At 40.5% G+C, this 22,681-nt stretch overlaps 1 protein-coding gene across 1 annotated transcript in view; it reads left to right on the top strand.

The window, feature by feature from the left end:
- The window catches only part of LOC133048439 (contactin-associated protein-like 3), a 225,642-nt gene extending 212,643 nt beyond the window's left edge, over positions 1-12,999 (top strand). The window contains exons 22-24 of the mRNA XM_061132107.1: positions 7,637-7,867; positions 8,121-8,192; positions 12,806-12,999. Coding sequence (XP_060988090.1) covers positions 7,637-7,867; positions 8,121-8,192; positions 12,806-12,999 — 497 coding nt within the window. The remainder of the gene's footprint in view (positions 1-7,636; positions 7,868-8,120; positions 8,193-12,805) is intronic.
- The last annotated feature ends 9,682 nt before the right edge of the window (positions 13,000-22,681 follow it).

Genomic DNA, 22,681 nt, shown 5'->3' on the forward strand with positions numbered 1-22,681 from the left:
GCCTAATCACAATTTAGAGAAGGACTGATAAGTTGAAAGCAGCAAACATGTAGAATTCTGACAATATTTCTTTGTTATGTGAAAGACTACTCAAATGTTATTATAGGAAGAGTCTTTTTAGTTTACTAAAGACTATTTTTCCAATTGGGCTTCCCAGGTGGCTCAGTGGTAAATAATCCACCTGCCAAACAGGAGATGAGAGTTCTAGCCTTGCGTTGGGAAGATCCCCTGGAGGAGGAAATGATGACCCACTCCAGTATTCTTGCTGGGAAAATTCCACGGACAGAGGAGCCTGGTGGGCTGCAGTCCATGGCGTCGCAAAGAGTCAGACACGAGTTAGTGACTAAACAACGATTATTCCAGGAAATACCTTCTGAGAGTGCTTGTTAAAGTGCTCGGAGTTCCAGATTACCCCTGATTGCTTCCCAGGTATTGGTTGCAAGTGCCAGCGATTGTTTGGTGTGGTGGAAGTGGGGTGCAGGGAAGGGAGAATAAGTCACTTCTTGCTGACTCTGAAAATCAGGTCCCTCCAATGATGAATTGTTCAAAAGACAGGCTGAAAATTCTATTTAGCATCACTTTCTAATCATGTCATTTATTTAGATTAAGGGATGTTCACTGTGGTTTCATCAAGTCCAAAATAAACAGCAGGTTGATATTTATATTCATTCTAGCCAATTCTGTTTGCCAAAATGTTTTTTAACATTTATTGCATATAGTCATGGTTCACTAGCTTTCTTTGCTTGATAGTCTTTTATTGCATGAATATACCAGTTTGTTTATTCTCATGTTAACTTGCAGCTGAATTACTTCCCATTTGAGACTATTAATCTTTGGTATCAGCTTTATAGCTGTACCTCTTTATTTTTTTAGCTGTTACTCCAAAGATTACTCATACTTGACTTATTACATTCTACTTTGAATGTACACTTCCCAAACTACATAAAAACCTTATTTTTACTCCCATTTTACTTCCTCTTCCTCCCTTTTTGCCATTGTTGTCATGCACTTCACTTATGGGTATTATTTTTTCTACAAGACATTATTACCGCTGTTGTTTCAACAGTCAGTATTCACTTAGCTACATATTTACATTTTCTGATGCTCTTCATTGCTTTCTGCAATTCCATGGACAACTCACTTTTCCTGATACTTGCTTGCAGATGAGAGCCTTAGGGAATCTTGGAAATACTCTTTTTGCTTCCACTGTTTATCGCCAGTGCCTTGCAGAAGCACTGCTCGTTGTGGGTAGCAGAAAGCTCTTCACTTTGTTCCTTCCCTTTCCTTGTGGACCTTTCATTAACATGCTTGTTCCTCACAAAACCAGAAATCATCTCTTGTGTTAGAATGCATGGCCTTGGCAATATATTTTAAAGGCAACACTACCAACACCTGAGACAGTTGAGAATGTTTATGCCCTGAATTGCTGGAAGTCTGATACTGCTCTCAAGATTTTGTACCACAGACAATTTTTAAGAGAAAAAATAGATTAAATCTGTTTTTATCCAAAGTGATTTAAGAGGGTTTACTCAAAATTACAGGGGGAATGAACTTTATTCTCAGCCCTCAGCACACTCTTTCCTAAAGGTGACTTTGCTTCACATTCACACTCAAACCACTTTCCTGCCCCCTCCTTACCCTATCTTGAAAGTGCCCCTGATTTGCCCTTACTTCTTGTTGATGCCCGTGTTCTCAAGCTAAGGGTTGATCAAACATTTTCATCTAATATGTAAGTTTCTAATATGCATTAAGTTTTGCCTAAGGTTTTCCCCACCTTTTTTTTTTCTTTGCACTTTAAAGGGAAGATTTTTGAGCCAAAGGAAGGATCCTTAAGGATGGGATTTCAGGAGTCAGCTAATAGGGAAGACAGATTCACACTGTGTTTCTAAGCACAGTTCTGTTCATTTGAATGCTGACTTTGTGTGGACCTAGGTCTGGGAAATGGCAGCTTGGACCATAAGACTTGTTTCTACTCCCAATTCAACTTACTAGTACCCCTAAACCCAGGAACTGTAGGGCCAGCCCAGTAGGCAGAAGAAGGCAGGGAAGTGTGAATAAGAGAGCAGAGGTGAGGATTTGCCCACTGGACTGGAGGAGGACGCTGGAGAAGGAAATGGCAACCCATGCCAGTACTCTTGCTTGGAGAATCCCAGGGACAGAGGAGCCTGGTGGGCTGCCGTCTGTGAGTCGCACAGAGTTGGACACGACTGAAGTGACTTAGCAGCAGCAGCAGCTGGGGGAAGACATAGCAGAGTCTTGGGTGGTGTGTGAAGCCTGTAGATCCTGGGGAAAGCTTGCCTCTCAGAGAACTCAAGACTTCCATAGGGAAGGTCAGCATTGCTCCACATGATGATCCCCATTCTCTCTGCTCCTTCTGAAGCTGATAAAGGGCTGGATCATTGGGTCATATCCTTCCTACCATGGTGAAGGCAAGGGTGAGAGACCTCTTCCTATGCTTCATAGGAAGTCGGACAGTCTGCCTGCAGGTCTGCTGCTGACTACAGGGGCAGAGAAGCGGCACTGTCCAGAGTGTCAGGACTTGTGTATCGTATAACATCTCCAACCATGGAGTTCCAACAAGCTGTCCCAATAAATGTTTAAGTAAATAATCCTGCTGCTGCTGCTAAGTTGCTTCAGTCATGTCCGACTGTGCGACCCCATAGACGGCAGCCCACCAGGCTCCCCCGTCCCTGGGATACTCCAGGTAAGAACACTGAAGTGGGTTGCCATTTCCTTCTCCAATGCATGAAAATAAAAAGTGAAAGTGAAGTCGTTCAGTCGTGTCTGACTCTTAGTGACCCCATGGACTGCAGCCCACCAGGCCGCTCCCTCCGTGGGATTTTCCAGGCGAGAGCACTGGAGCGGGGTGCCACTGCCTTCTCTGAGTAAATAATGATACCACCACTAAGAGAATCTAAAAGTAATAGTGGGGATGGGGCAAGAAGAAAAAACAACAAATAAAATTTCCACATCAATTTAGAGCTATTGAAGAAGACAGAAAACTAGGATAAAACTTGACACTCAAGGAGATTTTAATAAAATCACACATACAGATACAAACATAAACTCTGGGAGTTAATATGACTTTTAAAAATGTCACTGGATGATCTAAAGAAGAGACACATCAATGGTTTTCCTTAAAAGTAACATGGAGTATCATGCCATAAGCAAAAAGATTAAGAAGCAGAAATTAGGAGGGAAAATAAAAGGGACTTGGAAGTTAGATCTAGAACATTCAGTGTGAATAACTGGAGATCCAAAAAGAGAATTAAAAGCAAAGACAAAAATTATGTATTAAAAAATTTCTCTTAACTAAAGGAAAACCTGAGTTGCAGATTGAAAGGACTTATTGATCCTAATGAGAATAGACACAGATCTGCAGAAATTCTGGGAAAATCCCTGAATTACAAAACCATATAGAAAAGTCTTCCAAACTTTTCAGGCAGAAGCTGCTACAATAAAAATAATAGTATTGGTACCAGCATCCAATTTTTCATTTGCAACAACAGAATAAAAATGATATAATGATATAGCTATACTGCTAAGAAGAATGATTGAAGCTCAAGCATCTACTGTATAATTTATCTGACAAGGTTACAAAAGATATTTTGGATAACAAGGAAAGATTGAGATTAATTATTAATCAAGCATCCCATCTGAAGAATATACTAGAGAATTACTCCAATCAGAAAAAAAAAAGAATAAAAACCATGACCTCAGGTTGGGAAAATGACAGAAAGTTATGAACACCAAACCTTTCAATGTATATTTATACCCATACATACATGCATAGCATAGTTAAAGCTATGTGATTAATGACAGGCTATTCAGATACATATAAATCCTCCCATACACATTCACATTCTCAAATCCACACACACACACATATATATAAATAAAGTACCTTGAAATATGGGAAAGTATAATATAATATAATATACTACTGATGTTTCTTTCTTTAGTAATAACACTATCTACAGACATGAAGCCAGGTTATCTTTAAAAAAATAAATTCCACAAAATTGATCTAACTCATTATGATATGTCTGCCCTGGGTTCCTTCTGTTACCCTTGCCTGGTGGTACTCAGGTCAAAACTTTGACAAGAAAAACTAGTAGTGTCTAGTTGCTCTTTTTGTCCAACAGCTAAAACTTTTATTTTACCTGTGATTTTTTTCTCCAGTATTTTAGCCTTGCAAAAGTCCTGGGTTACACAAGCAAGGGTATCTTCCTTTAAGAAATAGATACTGTCTGAATGCAAAATTTAAAAAATAAAGTCATCTTTCAAGTAACCTTTTAATTGATAATCCTTTAGTGGGGTTGTGCCAAGCTTATTTTACTTCAGTGTACTTAGGAATCTACCTAAAATTCCACATGCATAAAGCTATTTGATATTTCATATAATCAACTTGGCCAATATAGCTATGTGTGTCAGAGAGATGTTTATGATGATTATAATAATGCAAATGCATGTCCCTTGAGTTTAGGTCTTTTCCATAGCAAACCTTATTTTTGCAATTTTAAACTCATGAAAAAAATTTTGTAAGCTCAAATAGCTCCCAGTAGCTTTTTGTCAAGCCAGGAGAAATAAAGATACAAAATTTATCTCATTATGAAATGAAGTTTAATAGGAGGAAAAGTAACAACCTGTAATAAGATTCAAGAAATCCACCCCATGAGTTTATAGGGGAGACAATGCTTGACCTCTTTTCTCTTAAGATCTATGACTAGGCCTGGGGATTAAATTTGCTTAAGACATATTAACAGGAGGAAAACATAGAGATTTGTAAATGTATATGTGGCCCCCATAGGAAACTGAAGACCCAAAAAGCAGGTAGGCCCAAGTATTTATATACTAATTTGAACAAAGAGTGGTGATTGTGAAAAAGTAATAAAATGAATGAGGAGAGTGTCTGTTAACAATGTTTGTAGGTACAGATTTCTCTGGGCTGGACTGCTTATCTCTGGTCATAAGAGTGCATTTTCCCTCCTGGTACAGAGAAGGCAGCTTTTCCATGGGAGTTTTATCTGCTGCTTTCAAGAAGAAAAATGGACATCAGTGTCCTTTTCCCTGCTGTTTTCAAGTGACTAATTCTTATGCCAAAGTGGCATATTTGGGAGTGGCATATTTTTTCACCCTTCAAAAGAAGCTTCAGAGTATGTTGGTTACCTTTAATGACAATAAGGACGTGTTTAGTTACCATGACATTTGGTAAAACTCAGTGGCGTGAGATGTCAGCCAACTATGGACATGCATCCTTAGCCGAAGCCAGTGCAAGTCATCTTTTATCACAGGTGGTGTTGTTGTTGTTCAGTTGCTCAGTCGTGTCTGACTCTTTGTGACCCGTGGACCACAGCACGCCAGGATTCTCTGTCCTTCACCATCTCCCGGAGTTTGCTCAAACTCAGGTCCATTGAGTCGGTGATGCCATCCAACCATCTCATCCTCTGTTGTCCCCTTCTCCTGCCTTCAGTCTTTCCCAGAATCACAAGGAGGGACCTCTGAATTTCTCAGAACACACCTTGACAGGGCCATATTTTTAAAATTTCAACAGCCAGACTGTCCACAGAAGGGTGGTGATAGGACTAAATGTATTCTTTGATTATAAACTATATAGTGCATGTGTCCTATGTTACAGACACTAAGCTAAGTGCAGGGGAAGACAAGAATAAAACACACTGTCCATCAGGAGCTTCCCCATGTTGCATGAGGGAGATGGATGAGCCAAGGACAGTGACCTTCTGTTACTGATTCTCCGGATAAAGCTGGCTGACAAAGCTCACTGCCAGCGAGGTTACACTCTTGGCTTCAGAGTTCAAATGCTCCTATTCAAAAGTTCTCTCCAATGGCTTACTAGTGGTATAGCATGAGGCAAGTCACTAAATCCTGCTCTAAATGCTCACTTTAGTTTTATGATAACAATAGCCCTTTATTTTTCACAGTGTCCAGCCCACTCCAGTGCTCTTGCCTGGAGAATCCCACGGATGGAGGAGCTGGGTGGGCTGTAGTCCATGGGGTCGCTAAGAGTCGGACACTACTGAGCGACTTCACTTTCACTTTTCCCTTTCATGCACTGGAGAAGGAAATGGCAACCCACTCCAGTGTTCTTGCCTGGAGAATCCCAGGGATGGGGGAGCCTGGTGGGCTGCCGTCTATGGCGTCGCACAGAGTCGGACAGGACTGAGCGACTTAGCAGCAGCAGCATGTATGTACTGGATGACACATGTCCCATGAAAGCTATTTATTATTATTTATCAGGAAATGGAGACAAAAGAGCAGTGCTCCTCAGAAGCTCAAACTCAAGAGAAATAAAGGCTGTCCTCTGAGAGTTTATCCACAACATCATAATAGATTCAGAGCTCAGATTCAGAGCTGGACTATAATGCCAGCCCCCTGGAGGAGGGCACAACACCCAGCTCCAGTGTTCTTGCCTGGAGAATCCCATGGACAGAGGAGCCTGGTGAGCTACAGTCCAGGGGTCACAAAGAGTAGGACCTCTGTCACAAAGAGTAGGACCTAAGTCACGACTGAAGTGACTTAGCATGCATGCATTATGCCAGCCAAAATACTTACAGAATATATACACATATTCTATGGCAGGTACAGGCATTCATTAAAGAAGAAAGAATAATATAATGACCCCCACTTACTTGTCCCTTAATTTAACTTCAAATAGGAATAAAAGTACTCAGGGTGGTTTGAACATTAAAAAATAACCTCTATAAATCGCTTAACACAATGCCCAGACTACGGGAGTCATTTGGTAAATTCTTGGTAACTGTTTATGATTGCTTGAAAAAGAAGAGACTATGAGCCTTTCTACACGTGATGAAGCAGGAAGGAGTCTGACAGCAGATGCCAAAGTTGCCTCACACAGAGGGGGACGCAGACTCTTCCTTCCCTGACTGACACATTTAAACTTGAAGTCTACAACTAAGGGGTCTTGGGTCAGATTTCATGCCCACTGAGCAAGTGCACTGCGGGATGCAGGCATCACCGAAATGAGGGAATTGATGCTTCGCTCCCCTGTGTCAACCGCGGCTCTTCTTTAGGTCTTAATAACCAACCTCTGTCAGTTTGGGGTAAGAATGGGGATCAGGATGGGGTTGGTGAGGGCATGCCTTTATTTATAGAACAGGGACAGAGATCACCCTTATGGAGAGGGGAAAAGAAAGTGGGGTGTGGAGTTCCCGGGACAGCAGTTGTGGGTAAGGATATGCCCTCACTGTGAGGCTCAGAACAGTCAGCAAGACTAAAATATTAATTAGGAGGTAACTTTAGGAGTTACCAGAACTCTGCCATCCCCCAACTCATGAGATCTAGGTCACCAACCATCTAGAATACTGGTCACAAGTCCTGTTCAAAATATTTTGAAAACTGCATTGGTGGAGGAGGATTTCATTCGTCCGTAACAGTGACTGCGTCCAAGGAAGCTTTAATTTTCCCCACGGGGAGTGAACAACCGCAGGGCATCAGCCAAGGCCTCTCTGGTAGGCCGTGGACCTTTTCCTAAGGAAAGAGGAGGAGGGGCTTGCAGGGGCCTCGGTTCGTCACGGCTGCGCAGGGGCAGGCTGGTCCGGCGTCCCCGCCAGATGCCCGTGAGCTCTAACGGTGTGTCCCGCTTCTCTGCCCGCAGAGCCCCTCGGCGCGGACCCGGACACGCTGCGGGCGGGCGCGCGCGGCTTCACCGGCTGCCTTTCCGCGGTGCGCTTCGGGCCCGCGGTCCCTCTGAAGGCGGCGCTGCGCGCTGGCGGCCGCGCCCAGGTCACCGTCCGCGGACACGTGGCCCCCGCGCCCGGCTGCGCGGATGGGGCGGGGCCCGGAGCCCCGGCGCGGGAGGCCACCCGCCCTCTCGCCGGCGGTGCAGGTGTGTGACTCGCTCCGTCTCCATCCCCTGCACCTGCACTCGCTTCACATGCCAGCAGGATTATGCTCAGAGTCTCCATGCCAGAGGTTTCCCAAAGTCCTCAGTTCATCTTCTCACTTCTCTGGTCCTTCCATTCTTGGTTCTTCGCTTCAAATTCGTTTCTGTGACTGCATTATCTGCTCCTCTTTCAGATGTTTGTGGATTTCTCAAAACTCCTTTCCACTCTCTGTCATTCTCCCTTTTTCTACTGTAGGTCGTTCTGGACCAACAGATGAGGGACAGCCCTTAGTTAATGCGGACAGAAGTGACTCCGCGGTCATCGGAGGTAACGGGGCCGCGAATGACCTCTTCCTGGTTCTGTTGTCACCGTTAGCAGAGTCCAAAAAATATCTGAGAATCTGTGATGATTGTGAGGTCAATGGCAGACCACGTACATTTGCTAATGTTTTTGCTGTACCTGAACCGAACTCAGCTCCTTTGAAAAAGCTTTGTAGAAGGAACTGATGGCTCCTCTTTTTTAAAGGATGGTTGACAAACTATAATAATAAGAGGGTTTTCACTTGAAAATAGTCATTAGTTTCTCTCAGAATGGATACATATTTAAGACACATTTACTTTTACTTCTTTGATGTAAAATAGCCATTGGTCAGCCCCTTAGCCCAGAACACTTAAAAATAAGATTAAAAATAAAACATAAAGTAGCATTGACATACATACACTACTGTGTGTAAAATAGCTAGTGGAAAGCTGCTGATTCACCTTGTCATATAATAGAAACTAACACAACATTGCAAAACAATTATTCTCTAAATTTGAAAAGAAAATAAATTTTATTTTAAATAAAATTTTATTTTATTTTAAATAAAAAATGCAACATTTATTGGGAGAAGCACCTAAATTATACAAATTGTCATTTACTTAAACATAAAAATATAAAACTGTATCTAGCATCAAGCTTATCTTTCGGCAGAGAAATAGGTAGCTCTCTATCTATCTAGACTGATAGATATAGATATCCATTAAGTAAATCCATTCATATATGTGTGTATATTTATATATATATGAAGAAGTAAAAGTAATTGCACTTTAAATATCTTCTATTATATACCCTGAAACAAAATTTACCCAGGTAGGACTCAAAAATTAATATTCAATTCTCCCTCCTTACCATTCAAAGAACATTTTAATTTGCTTAACTAGGTTATGGAAATGTGAGTCAGGTGCCAACTCTGCCTGGTGAGTGGAGGAAACTACTGTCCATTCTCTGCCACCTCAAAGTGAGGTGATTGCTCCCAGAGGTGGGTGATTGGACTGGGGTCCACTGTTTGGGCCAGCTACACACCTGCTCAGATCGGACCTGCCTGCATTTATTAAGACACCAGGTTTCTCCAGACAACTAGTGAAGTATTCAGACATTTTAAAGTGCTGACCAAATCTATGTAAGGATGTCATTATTTCCATTTCTGTATCAATTACTTTTATTTTTGTAATGAGTGGGGAATATGACCTCCATCTTATAACTCCAAAAACAAATAAAAACCATAAATATTATTTATAATGCATATCCAAAAGGAACAACTTTCTTGTTAACATTTAAATTCTTAATCCTAAATCATTCTGATTTATTTTTAATGAGATAACTCCACTATAATGTCAAAGTTAAGTGAAAATAAATCAACTTAAATGTGATTAATATTTACAAAGTAGGAACCAAAGTTCAAAATTTTGCAAATTATCATAGTTGGTGCCCTTTTATTAGAGAGAACAAAGGTAAAAGTCAAATTGATGAAAGAACAAAGGTGTGGCCCTTAGTTTTATTGCCTGCCTGCGTGTGTGCTCAGTCGTTCAGTTGTGTCCGACTTGTTGGGACCCCATGAACTGTAGCTGGCCAGGCTCTTCAGTCCGTGGGGTTTTCCTGGCAGGAGTACTGGAGTGGGCCGCCATTCCCATGAACTGAACCCACGTCTCCTGCATCTCCAGCATTGGCAGGCAGATTCTTTACCACTAAACAGAGTTGTATTGCTTTTGCTAAAGATCACTGGCAAGATGTACAAAGTAAGTTACTCTAGTGTCACTCCCCTGGGAATTCCCTTTTGGCCCCTGATACATGGGAGCCAAGCACAGAAGGCCTTAGGGACAGAGGGTGCAGTTTCCTGGACCCTACGATGTACCTGGACCAGCCTCCATCTGTGTGGTTTGTCAATTACTGAGCACCTAAACCTCCCGTGTATTGCTCCTGAAAGAACTATCAGGCTTTTAAAAAATTGATCACAGACTTCACCTTTGTGTGAAATATTTGATCTGTTTAAAGGATTATCCCAATAGGTGAATTTCTCCATATTCTGCATTTTGCATTTTTATTTTCTACCCTGTAAACAAAGGAAGCACTAGGAAAGGAGTATTAACCTAATCAATATTCAAACCTGATAAACCAGAGATCACAGAGTATTTCTTGCCAAGCAGTCTATCCTGTGGATGGGCAGATGGATGGATAGAGAAAGATACAGACATGTAGACAGAGACACGGATAGGCGTGAGCACTTGTCAAAAACACATTTACACCGGAGTTGCTGATAGGAAGGTTATGGAAGCCATCAGATGTGTTCTTCAAGTTATCTCAGCTTCTTCAGATAGAGGGTGGAGATGGAGGTTATTCTAGGATCCCACCAAACCTCACAAAGCAGGAACAAGGTAGAGTTGGAGGTGATCTGTCACACACAGAAAATCCTGGATGTACAGGTGGGTCAGTGTAATGGTGACAGTCGTCATACAATCACTGGTTTGATCACTGTTATTGAGTTAGCGGTCCCTGACACTAAAATTGTATATGATATAGCTCTTAAAACAAAGCTCTATGACTAAACATAAAAATAATTAACTCTGTTATTGGCTCTCACATGAGATGGAAAATATATCGAAAGTAATGAATATTCTACTTATGAATAAATATTTAAGAATATTCATAGAGTAATAAATATGCTACCTCTTCTCAGCTAAGGAGTCTGAGTTCCTGATAGCATGTGCTCAGGAATCTTTGTGACCAATTGCACTCAACCAAGCTTCAAGTTTGTTGGGCTCCATCACACTTGCTTAAGTCTGTCCCAGAGTATAATAAAGAAACTTCATTTTGCAACACAAATTTTGATTTATGTAACTAAACATTAACATGTATTTGCTTACATTTGTTAATTGGAAATACTAATTAATGCCAGTGCCAATCATCTTAAAACTATATTGACTATGAATGTTCCTTTTTGCCTGTTTCAGAATGGATTGGATATTTATTCTTCTGTAATGTGATATAGCTTGACTTAACATCCTGATGGCTTAGCTTGATGGTGCATTAAAATAATCTGTGAAACTTTTGAAATAATACTGATACCGCAGCCTCCCACCAAAAATTCTGTTATCATCTACTACATAGCCAAGGTTGAGAACCACTGGCAAAGTTAACATCTTCAATACTTAAAACATTCCCAACATGAGAAATGCTTTACTTTCCATATAACTGAAATGTTACTAATATTTCTACAAATTTTTATAATATAGTATATTAGTTATCAATTGCTGCATGACAAATTATCACCTATTTAGCAACATAACACAATCCACGTGTATTATTCCTCAGTTTATATGGGTCAGGAGTGCGGACACATCTCAGTTAGGTCCTCTGCTTAGGGTCTCACAATCCTGAAATGAATGTGTGTCATCTGGGATCATGGGCTGGGGTCACATTTGAAGTTCCCGCTGGGGATGGAGCCTGTTTCACTTGCATAGATCGTTGGCGGCACTCACTGCCTTGCAGCTGTAGCGCTGAGCGCTTCTGGACTTTCACTGGTTCACAGACAGAGCTCCTTGGCACGTGGTGGCTTCCCAGCATGGCTCTTGCCACTCATAGCCAGGAGGAAGAAGGACACTCCAACAGGACAGGTGCTACAGTCTTATATAACATCATCATGTAATCATGTACAAATAATCAGGTGCAGACCATCAGCTTTGTCATATTGTATTGGTTAGAAGCAAGTCACATGGGGGTCACACAAGAGTGTAGACCCCCAGAGGCAATAATCACTTACGACTCTCTTGGTCTCGAAGACACAGATGAAATATACACCACATTATTGTAGTTCAACTGTGTATCAGCTTAACAGTTTAATTAAATTTTCATTAAAACAGGTAAAAATTTGGCCACTTGATGCAAAAAGCTGACTCATTGGAAGAGACTCTGATGCTCGGAAAGATTGAGGTGAAAGGAAAAATGGGGCAGCAGAGGATGAGAATGTTAGATGATAGCGTCATCAACTCAGTGGACATGAATCTGAGCTCCATGGTGACTCAGATGATAAAGAATCCACCTGCGATGCAGGAGACCTGGGCTTGATCCCTGGGCTGGGAAGATCCCCTGGAGGAGGGTATGGCAACCCACTCCAGTATTCTTGCCTGGGGAATCTCCACGAACAGAGGAGCCTGGCGGGCTCTCCAGTCCATGGGTCACAAAGTGTCGGACACGACTGAGAACCTGAGCGCACTGGGAGACAGACCAGCCCACTAGGAGGGTGGAGGAGCTGTCACGAAGAACCGGTCACAACTTAGCAACTGCACAACAGCGGCAGAGCATTTAATCACTCTATGATGGGGCTGCACAGTCTATGCCTTTTAAAAATAAAAACCTGCCTACTCGGTTAGCCATGCAGGTATGCCCTAAGAGGCCCATGGTGCTTCTGCACTTCAGTGTGAAGGCATTAACTGGAATCCAATCAGATATGTCTTTGGAATTAAGGCGTAAAACCTCTGTGTTTGCATGGACTTAGGAGTAACCTTAATGTTATAATATTACTTGGTTTCAAATTTTCTGATGATAAATGGTGCTAAGGTAGATTCTAGTTAGGCTGACATTTACAGTTTATAATCCGACTTTGTATTTTCCCTTTTCTCTAGGTGTGATAGCAGTTGTGATATTTATTTTGCTCTGCATCACTGCCATTGCTATACGCATTTATCAACAGAGATGGCTATACCAAAAAAATGAAACAAATATTCCAAAAACTGGAGACAATGCTGAAACTGCTCTGAAAAGTGAGCTCAACATGCAAAGTACAGTCAATGAAAGCCAGAAAGAGTATTTCTTCTGATTTGCTGTTGTGATTTACTGATCACTAACTATGACGATGTGACTTTCTTGCTAAGCCAGGGGCTCCCAGTGGATGAAACCCACCTGTTGTCCTTCTGGGACAGGCAGTGGGGGTCCAGCGCCATCAGCTTGCTCACAAACAGTCCCTGGAGGCTCTGCTCAGGCCCCTTCTTGATCCATCGATGTTTAACAGTGACTCGGTGTGCTCATTCATCACTGATTGGCAGTTTCTGACTGTTCTGACTTGATCTTCTAGAAGGCAAATGTATTTTACATAATTACTTCGGGCTTTGAGTGAGAAGAAGGATTCAAGCTGTGACCATACTCTCTTAAAAATACAACATGGAAGTTTATCAACGTTGGACTCTAGTGTTTTGTGTTACATGGAAACCTATAGGAAGCTTCCTTTATCCATCACTTGCTGACATTTATAAACCAGGAAGTGCTTCTCAGATGGCCTTCAGCTGCATTTCTGTATTCCTGTGAACCAGAGCCCATTGTCCAAACACTGGAGAAAACATGTTTTTGGCTGATTGTTTTTCCTTTTATGTCTTTTAAATCAGTTTTGATACACTTTAATAATGAAATGAGTGTTGAATGTCAGCTATGAAATTCTACTATTAAGTTCAGATGTGGAACAGAGAATTCATGGGTAGAAAAATGTGTAAAGGATTTTAATCTGTGATAATTTGCTTATTTTTCTTTGTGATTTGTCATTATATTCTTTGTAAATAGTAATAAGGATCACATAGGAATCTCACAGAAATGTTTATTTTCTAACTAAATTTGTGCCCATGTATAAATTACATATTTAACACTGGAAATATATCCATCCACATCTGAATGAAATATAATCCTAAATTTGTTTCCTTTATACATGGGATGGTTAGGTCACTTTTCTTTGCAGTCCTGTGATTTTTTTTTTTTTTTTTCTGGAGGTTGTAACAACTCTTTGCTTTCCTGTGACTGTATGTTCATGTGTTAGGGAATAAGCCACATTTTAAACTAAATCTCCCCATTTCCCTTTCTAAATTGTGAGCTTATCTAGGCAAAATATTCCTTGAGTTACCTTCTCACCTAGCTACTATTTGGAATATTAGTGGAAGAATGCTTATGCTAAGGGAAAATGCAAGCTATATGATCTGAACTAAATCTGTTATTTCAGGCAAATTCTAGGATCTTGAGACCTGTTTCCAATAGAGCACCCCAAATCAGCTAGTTCATTTTAAGTAGGGCATATTTGAATATTATGAGAGCAAAAAATCATATTAACTACGAGAATTTATCCAGTAACTACTTTTGTAGCGGTGGTCATTAGATACTCACATGACGTCACCATTTACACTGAAAAACCAGTTATGATAAAAATGCACTGCCCTCTCCATCTCCCACTGCCACGTGCCTGCCAGGTACTAACTTTGACACAAAAAGACCACTTGGAATTAGATGTATTTTGCTGTGCTATTACCTTTTGTGTGTATACCTACTTTTTTGTGTTCTTTTTAATGAATGGGAAAAGATATCCTCTATATTGTCTTTTCTCAAACATTTTTTCTTATATTTTCTTATATTAATTTTCTATAAGGTATAAAAAGCTACCACAAATTTAACACAATACACATTTATTATCTCACAGTTTCTGTGTCAGGAGCTAGGCAGGGGTTTACTGAGACTTTTGCAAGGTTGCAGTCAAGTGTCTGCCAGGGCTGTGTTCTCATATGGAGAGTCAGTCAGGAAGGGCTCTGCCTCCTTACTCTCATGATTATTGACAGCATTTCATTCCTTACTGCTGGAGGACTTATGAAAGCTTGCTTCTTCAAGGCTAGTTGAGGAGAGACTCCAGAGCAAGTATGCTAGCAACAGAGAGTCTTATTTAAGGTGAATATGATCATAGGAATGACATCCCCCAACTTGCCATGTTCTTTTGGTTAGAAGGGCTTCGCTGGTAGCTCACTGGTTAAGAATCCGCCTGCAGTGCAGGAGACCCAGGTTTGATTCCTGGGCCGGGAAGATAACCTGGAGGAGGGATAGGCTGCCCACTCCAATATTCATGGGCTTCCCTGGTGACTTAGATGGTAAAGAATCCACCTGCAATGCAGGAGACCCAGGTTTGATTCCTGGGTCGGGAAGATAACCTGGAGAAGAGATAGGCTGCCCACTCCAATATTCATGGACTTCCCTGGTGACTTAGATGGTAAAGATTCTGCCTGCAATACAGAGTTCAATACCTGAGTTGGGAAGACCTCCTGGAGGAGGGCATGGCAACCCACTCCAGTATTCTTGCCTAGAAAATCCCCAAGGACAGAGGAGCTACAGTCTGGTGGGCTACAGTCCAAGAGGTCACAAAGACTCGGACACGACTGAGCGACTAAGCACGCACATTGGTTGGAACGAGTCCCAAGTCCCACACATACTAAGGGGAGGGATTATATCAAGACAACAGCTGAGATCATGGAGACAACTTTAAAGTCTATCTGCCACAATACTGTATCCATACTGATGTCTATTTAAATGATGAAAGAAGTTTAGGATCTCGATATAGCAATATATAAAGGACTACTTTGGTAAATGGTGTGTGTAGGCTTTTCCCAAAGGTCTGTGTAGTTTGGGGAAAGATTCAACATAAAAATTATAGGCTCCATTAAACACATAGCTGAGTGTAAACATCATTAAGTTACAGCAACTTTACAAGTGATCACTTCATGTTCCAAAATAATGCATCACTTTGGTACCTGAAATTTTACAGATTTCTAGATAGTGAAATCCACTGCACTCTGATCTCTTTTCTAAACGGAAAACTCTAAAATATTTTTACTGAATTTCAGTGATGCACCATCCATATTCCCTGACTGATTTGTAAACTTTTCCTGCTTATTTGTGTAAAAAAAAAAAATTTTGAATTAAATTAGAAAAATATTTTTAAGAGTTGAAGTTTGAATTATGAAATTATATTGTTTCTCCCCTAGGATATTAAAAAATGTGTGAATGTATGCATTCTGTACTGGTGTGTGTATATTCCTTTATCTCTACTTATTCTCTATATAGGGAATCCTGCGATCTGTGAATATTATTTATGATGGTATTTAGCTTGTCATATGAAAAGTGAGACACAACATAGTTGATACTTACTGACTGCTACAAATGGGGGCTTTCCCAGGTGGCAGTGGTGGTGAAGGGCCCACCGACAATGCAGGAGACCTAAGAGGTGTGGGCTTGATTCCCAGGCAGGGAAGATGCCCTGGGTGCGGGCAGCGCAGTCCGTTCTAGTGTTCTTGCCCAGGGCCATGGACAGAGGAGCCTGGTGGGCTACAGTCCCTAGTGTCACAAAGAGTGGGACACGAGTGGGTCGACTTAGTACTCACGCACAAATTAAAATACCTATAAATGTAGATATTTAAAACTTTGCCAGAGAATCACAATTTAACAGTTAGCAAGTTATTTGTTGAATGTTTGTACTCAAAACTGGTTAAATGTGATTTACTCTAGACAGTTGGTTTCTAGAGCACTAATTATATATACAGATGTCAGTTGCAAACAGTTCAAAGATAATAAGTCCTCAAGTTTTATTTTCAAATAGAAAAGGAAAATAGCATATAACTAACACTCATTATTAGGACTAGAACTTAGGAATTCTTGTTTACCTTATTATGACGTGAACCCCTCCCTCCCACTATTACCTCCCCAGTATTATTTAGTAACTTAGGCAAACATATTGGGGCATTTATATTCTATTTGTCTAAGTAAACACTAGACAATTTTTTCACTTGCTTTCATATAAAACATTTGATAGATAATAACTTTCAATGGATTTTTGAAAAGTAAAAAATGATAATCATGGTCCTTACCTTGAAAGAAGACAAATATAATAGAAGCACTTTCCATCTAATATATATTAAATCCAACTATGCAGTTGGATTGTCAAACCATGCTTTAAACAAAGAGGATGAAATGGACATATGTTAAATAAAAACATATTTAGTGGGTGTTTTGCAATCCAGTACAACAATGTTTGAGTCCCTCCATGCCTTGAATAGATCCTGGCTGTCTTTTTCCTTTTTTAAGTGTGGCTTATGGTACATGGCAACATGGAGGAAAAGATGAAAAAGAAAGTGATAGACGTGAAATGCCTGCACACGAAGTGGAGGGGACAGGGACTGGTGTTTCTGTGTACCAACAGCCAGACTGGAGCCCATGGGCATATTAACAGGCTGAGGGAGATGATAGATTTCATGCACATTGAAAATAACTTGCTACTTCAGTTGAACAAAATATTATTAATGGGATAGATCTATGGACTACCTAAACATACATGCAACTACCACTTTTCGAGAGCATGAAAGTATTCATAAACACCGGTTTAGCAAATTTAAATTCAGAGAAAGAATTGAGCTTTTATAAGGGAAAAAATTCTTATTCTCAGAATCATAGAGATTGTCTATCGACAGGAGAATCATCAAATATCCTTCCATCTGATCCTTACCTCTCCCTTTGCAGGCTTTCTATGCTAGTCTAAGTTGCTTCTTCCAAAGTAACATCATTGATTTGTAGTTAAGTCTGGTTACCTGAGCCTTGCTTTGCTATACAAGTTTTCGTGGGTGCAGCTTCTGCTAGTTTCTGCTGCAGCTTTCATCAGAGCATCAGCCTGTAGTATGTGGTATAATTCAAGTACAAATATGGATTTTGTTTTAGAAGATAGGTTTGTGTGACTGAGGTGTATGGCAGGATTTATCATATATAGATCGCATTGCTGGGAAAATAAGCTGAATTGCTACTTATTATGAAACTTCTGTTTCAAAATTACTAGGAATGTAATACATTCACCAGCCTTTGATTATGACTGGAAAATGATGCCTATTCCATTTATTTTATCATTATTTGTGTTGTGTGCTGTGCTGGGCTTAGTTGCTCAGTCGTGCCTGACTCTCTGTGACCCCATGGACTCTAGCCCGCCAGGCTCCTCTGTCCGTGAGATTCTCCAGGCAAGAACACTGGAGTGGGTTGCCGCACCCTCTTCCAGGGGTTTTTCCCGACCCAGCGTTAAGTATTACCAAATAGAAGTTTGTGTGTCCAATGCCCAGTAAGACCAAACAAACCAAAGTTCTGGAGCAGAGTGAGGTTTATTGCAAGGTCATGCAAGGAGATGGGTGGCTCATTCCTACACCCCACCACAACCCCTCATCCCCACAAAAACACCCAGATCCCTGAAGGGTTTTAGGAAAGCATTTTTAAAGGCAAGTTGAAGGAGGGGCATGGTAAGTTTTTGCAAACTTCTTGGTGTCAGAATCCTTTGTTCTTGAAACTCCCCATGTAGGTCAGGTCATGAAGTTCCTTTAAACCTCTAGCAATACGTTATTCTCTATTCTGCAACTTTTTATCTCTATATAAATGGATAAGTGTTTTTTTCTTTAAGGTCAGAGCCATGAGAATATGTGCTATCCTGTGTGTTTCAGGCTATAGGTAGCATCTTTTTACAAAAGATGCAGAGCCAGAGTGACTAAGCACAGCCAACAGAGCACAAAGGAACAGATCTAATACAGAGAGGATTTGTTCTTCTCTATTGCAAGAGGATGAGATGCTGGCTTCAGAGTTTATCATTGACTTTGTAAACATAAATGCTCAGATCTAAACCCGCCTTTAGATTTGAAAAATGAAATCTTGTAATCTACTAAGACTTAAGAAATTTCTTAACATGGAACATCTATAACTGAATGTAGTACTTTGTATCACTACTCTTTGACTTTAACTCTTAAAACCAATCAATGGCGAACAATATTTATAATTGTCTTCTTCTTTACAGATCAAAAACCTGCAGCACAAGGGCTTTCATTGCTTACATAAGTGTCACAATGATAATAAATTACTGACGGACAGCAGAATGCAGGTTTTGACACTTCCAACAGTTGACTTGCTCTCATTTTCTGCAGCAAGTAAATATAATCCATGGCTAGATTTCTCTTTTGTTTGAAGATATGATTTATATGTCTAAAAATGTGAAATTCAAACTATTCTGCCTAAAAGCACACTTGCATAGTCACACCACACACACACACACACACACACACACACACGACTTACTGGTGTCAGATTTGTGCATTTAATGTTTCCTAGAATGTTTTATGTGTATAGAGAAATACTGGTGTTTTCTTTAACTCTCAATATTTTAACCACATATGAACCCATCAAGTAGAATTTTTCTGAATATCATATACACAAATACACAATACACAAATTAGTTTGTAAATATTAGCTTTATAAATAAAATTACTTTAAAAATTGCTTTATAAATAAAATCAGGCTGACTAAAGCCATCATCAAATTACCTTAAGTATTTTCTTAGTTAGAATGTTTAATCTGTCAGTTTCTCCTAAATTTTTAAATTAACCTTAAAACCAGAAAAAAAAGAATACTCAAATTAAGAAGTGATTTGAAAATTTTGGTAACATTTACGCCCAATCCATTACAAACCCATTGATAATGGGGTTTATATTCATTTGTATTGTTTTCAATGTATCTGCTTTGCTAAAGTTTACAGCAATACGTATGCTCATACCTTCTAGAGGATTTAACAATTTGCTTCACCTAAAATAAAAATACATTCTCTCAAACAAGCCAGGGTGGAAGCTTTCAGCCGCCAGCCAAGGATCCTTGGCCAGGATGCGCACTGGCTGCGTCTTTCAGGATCTGTGAAGAGACTGTGAATTAATTATCTTGTCATGCTGTTTGACCTGATATCTATTTAGTTAATTTATGTGAATTTCAGAACCTCTGTTTTGGGGCCAGAAATTACTTTTTAAGAAAACTTGTCATAATTCCATTTATTCAGCCTTTCCTACTGTTACACATAAGCCTATAAAAATATCTTAAATACAGAGATCAACTAAATTAAGGAGAAAAATTATTGATTTTCATTCTAATTAGAATTATTTGTACAATAGTTTTAGAAAAACAGCTATATTTTATCTCCATAATATCAAACTTTCATTTAATGAATCTTACAGTCTCAACTTGTTTCAAAGACCTGTAATTACTATGATAATTGGTATTCTCTCTTGGCTGATTCAATTGTATGGAGCCCCTGACTCCATCGTTCTTCCAGAATTATTCCAGACATTTTTTTAAAAACAATCCTTGCTTTCTGTCAGCAACATGATGTTCCATCATGTCTTGCCTTTCTCTAAGACATGAAATTAGCTACCCTCAAGGAGTTCTCTTTCCATTTAGTAAATTATTGGAAACCCAAATAAAAACAATAAGGTACATATGAAAATGTTTCTCATGTATACTGTGGGAAGGTAGGATTGTCAGAGCACCTTGGAGACAAGGTTGGAAAGACTATTTTAAGGTAATCAATTTAAAGTCATTATCCCAGTTTTATTAGTGGATTTGGGGAGAGTGAAGTTTGAAGGATTCCTCCCTTGTGGACCTTGGTAAGGCTACAAAGAAGAATCTGAGGTCTTACTTGCAAAAACAAGTTTATTGAGGCAGGAACAGAAGGAACACCTCCAGGGAGAGGTGGGCCAAGCCACGTGAGGCACTGGCACTGGAGTGGTGAGGCAAGAGGCCTTTCAAGGCAGAGTTTTTACATGTTCATCTCGCCGGGCGTGGACTAACAGTTCTGACTGACAGTTGTCAGTTACATAACGAGATTCTACTGTGCATGTCTTTCCCATAATCCAGTCTATTATAATAATCAGATGTATGTGTGCATAGAATATTTATGAACCCTCAATGGACTCTGGGCTCCCTAAATCACTTGAGGACACAGTTTTGCATCAAGAATGCATGTGCCTGAGTTGGAGAAGCCCCTGTGGTTAGTCAGTATCCAGTGTGTGCCTAGGGTGCTTGCTCTGGGGTTGTGAAAGTCTCTGTGGCTATTTTGTAGCATGTCTATGAACTCTCCGGGCCCCACTGGGGTGTATCCGGGCTGAGATTTTAGATCAGCTTGCAGGCTTTTCAGCTAGGCCACCCCTAGTTGCTCACGTCTAACTTCCTACCTGACAGTTTCAGGCTAATTATGGGCTAACAAAAAGCTAACTAACCCATGTGAAAGGCTTAGCGCAGCCCATTACACACAGTAGGTGCTCTTCTAATTTATTGCTTTGGCTGATTTGATTGTTAGTTTGAGTGAAATGGAGGCTGAAATGGAAATTTAAATCATTATTTGGCTATTTTTTTCAATATGAGCTGTTGATTCAAAGATTTTAGACCCTGTGGGAAAACTGCATCAACTGAAAGTAACTAGTTATTTGCCCTTTTCCATGCGGGAACCATTTGGGCCATTGTACCTACTAAGTCTGAGCTTCCCAGATGGCACCAGTGGTAAAGAACTCGCCTGCCAATGCAGAAGATGTAAGAGACCCAGGGTTTGATCCCTGGGTCAGGAAAATCCCCTGGAGGAGGGCACGGCAGCCCACTCTGGTGTTCCTGTCTGGAAAATCCCATGGACAGAGGAGCCTGGTGAGCTACAGCCCATAGTGTCGCAAAGAGTCGGACACGACTGAAGTGACATCGCATGCACACGCACACCTACTGAGTCTAGAGAAGTAACAGAAGTACAAAGCATGGCCCTCCACATCAGGAGAAACTCACAGCGACAGGAGCAAGGACGCATGTGGACAGGGCCCTCATCTGCCCCCCTCCACCCCCACCACTTGGGGGCCGACATGAGGACCAGATTTCTAAGCTGCATGATTACTCAAGCACCAGCCATTCTCTTGTACACAAATGTAGGCATTCAACCTAGACTTCTATACTCAGAAGACTTTGAAAAAGGAGGGGCAAAGTAAAGATACTTTTGGATAAACAAAAAGATGAGCAACTCTGTCTCATTTAGAGTCTCATTAATGAAATTTTAATTGATTGAACCGACCAGTAGAAATTTCTATGATAATAGAAAAGTTGTTACCAGCCATGTGTGGCTATTGAACACACGGAACATGGTTACTCTTGAAGGCAGCTCTTCCCAGGAAACCACCCTCAGCAGGAAGCTCTTTTCCTTGCCTCTTTAGCAAAGCTATATAGTAACTAACTTTTAACTAGGCACCTCTATGCCCTACATATCTCTGGCCTATATCTTTCAAATCTTTTAATCACACAATACCTTGCCTTGTTCTTTCTGTAGATCAGAAGAACTAGGAATGAAGAATGAGTAATTTACAGATGACTGGGTTTCTTCCTTAGCTTCCCCTTCAGTAATCTTCAAAACAAGCTGTGTGCCCAAACTCTGTGACCAAGACATCTAGAGGAAGATCATAAGAATTCTACAAGCCTGCACACAGTGGAGGATGGCAATGACTCTGGCCCCCTATCTCAATGATTAACTGAGATTACTTCCCACCTTTGCTTCAAAATGTTGATGGCTAAGCAGACTCTTCAGAGGTGGATTACTGAGTACATGGAATCCATCATCTCCCCCAGATTGCTGGCATTCTGATTAAAGACAACTTTTTTTCTACCAAAAACATTTATGAGTTTGACTTTGTAAGAGGTAAGCAGCAGGACCTGACTCATCTAAAAACACTCTGACTTAGGAACTAAATTTTAATTTTGTTTAATGCTAAATATTGTTAATTTAAATAACCACATGGGGCTGTTGTCTGGTGGCCTCAGCCTCCAGTGGCTTGAAGCATGGCTTTGGTTCTCAAGCAGAGGTTGAGGCTGGGCCATGGAGGTGAGAGCTCCAA

Source organism: Dama dama, chromosome 29 (assembly GCF_033118175.1).
Source record: "Dama dama isolate Ldn47 chromosome 29, ASM3311817v1, whole genome shotgun sequence".
In the NCBI taxonomy this organism is placed as follows: domain Eukaryota; kingdom Metazoa; phylum Chordata; class Mammalia; order Artiodactyla; family Cervidae; genus Dama; species Dama dama.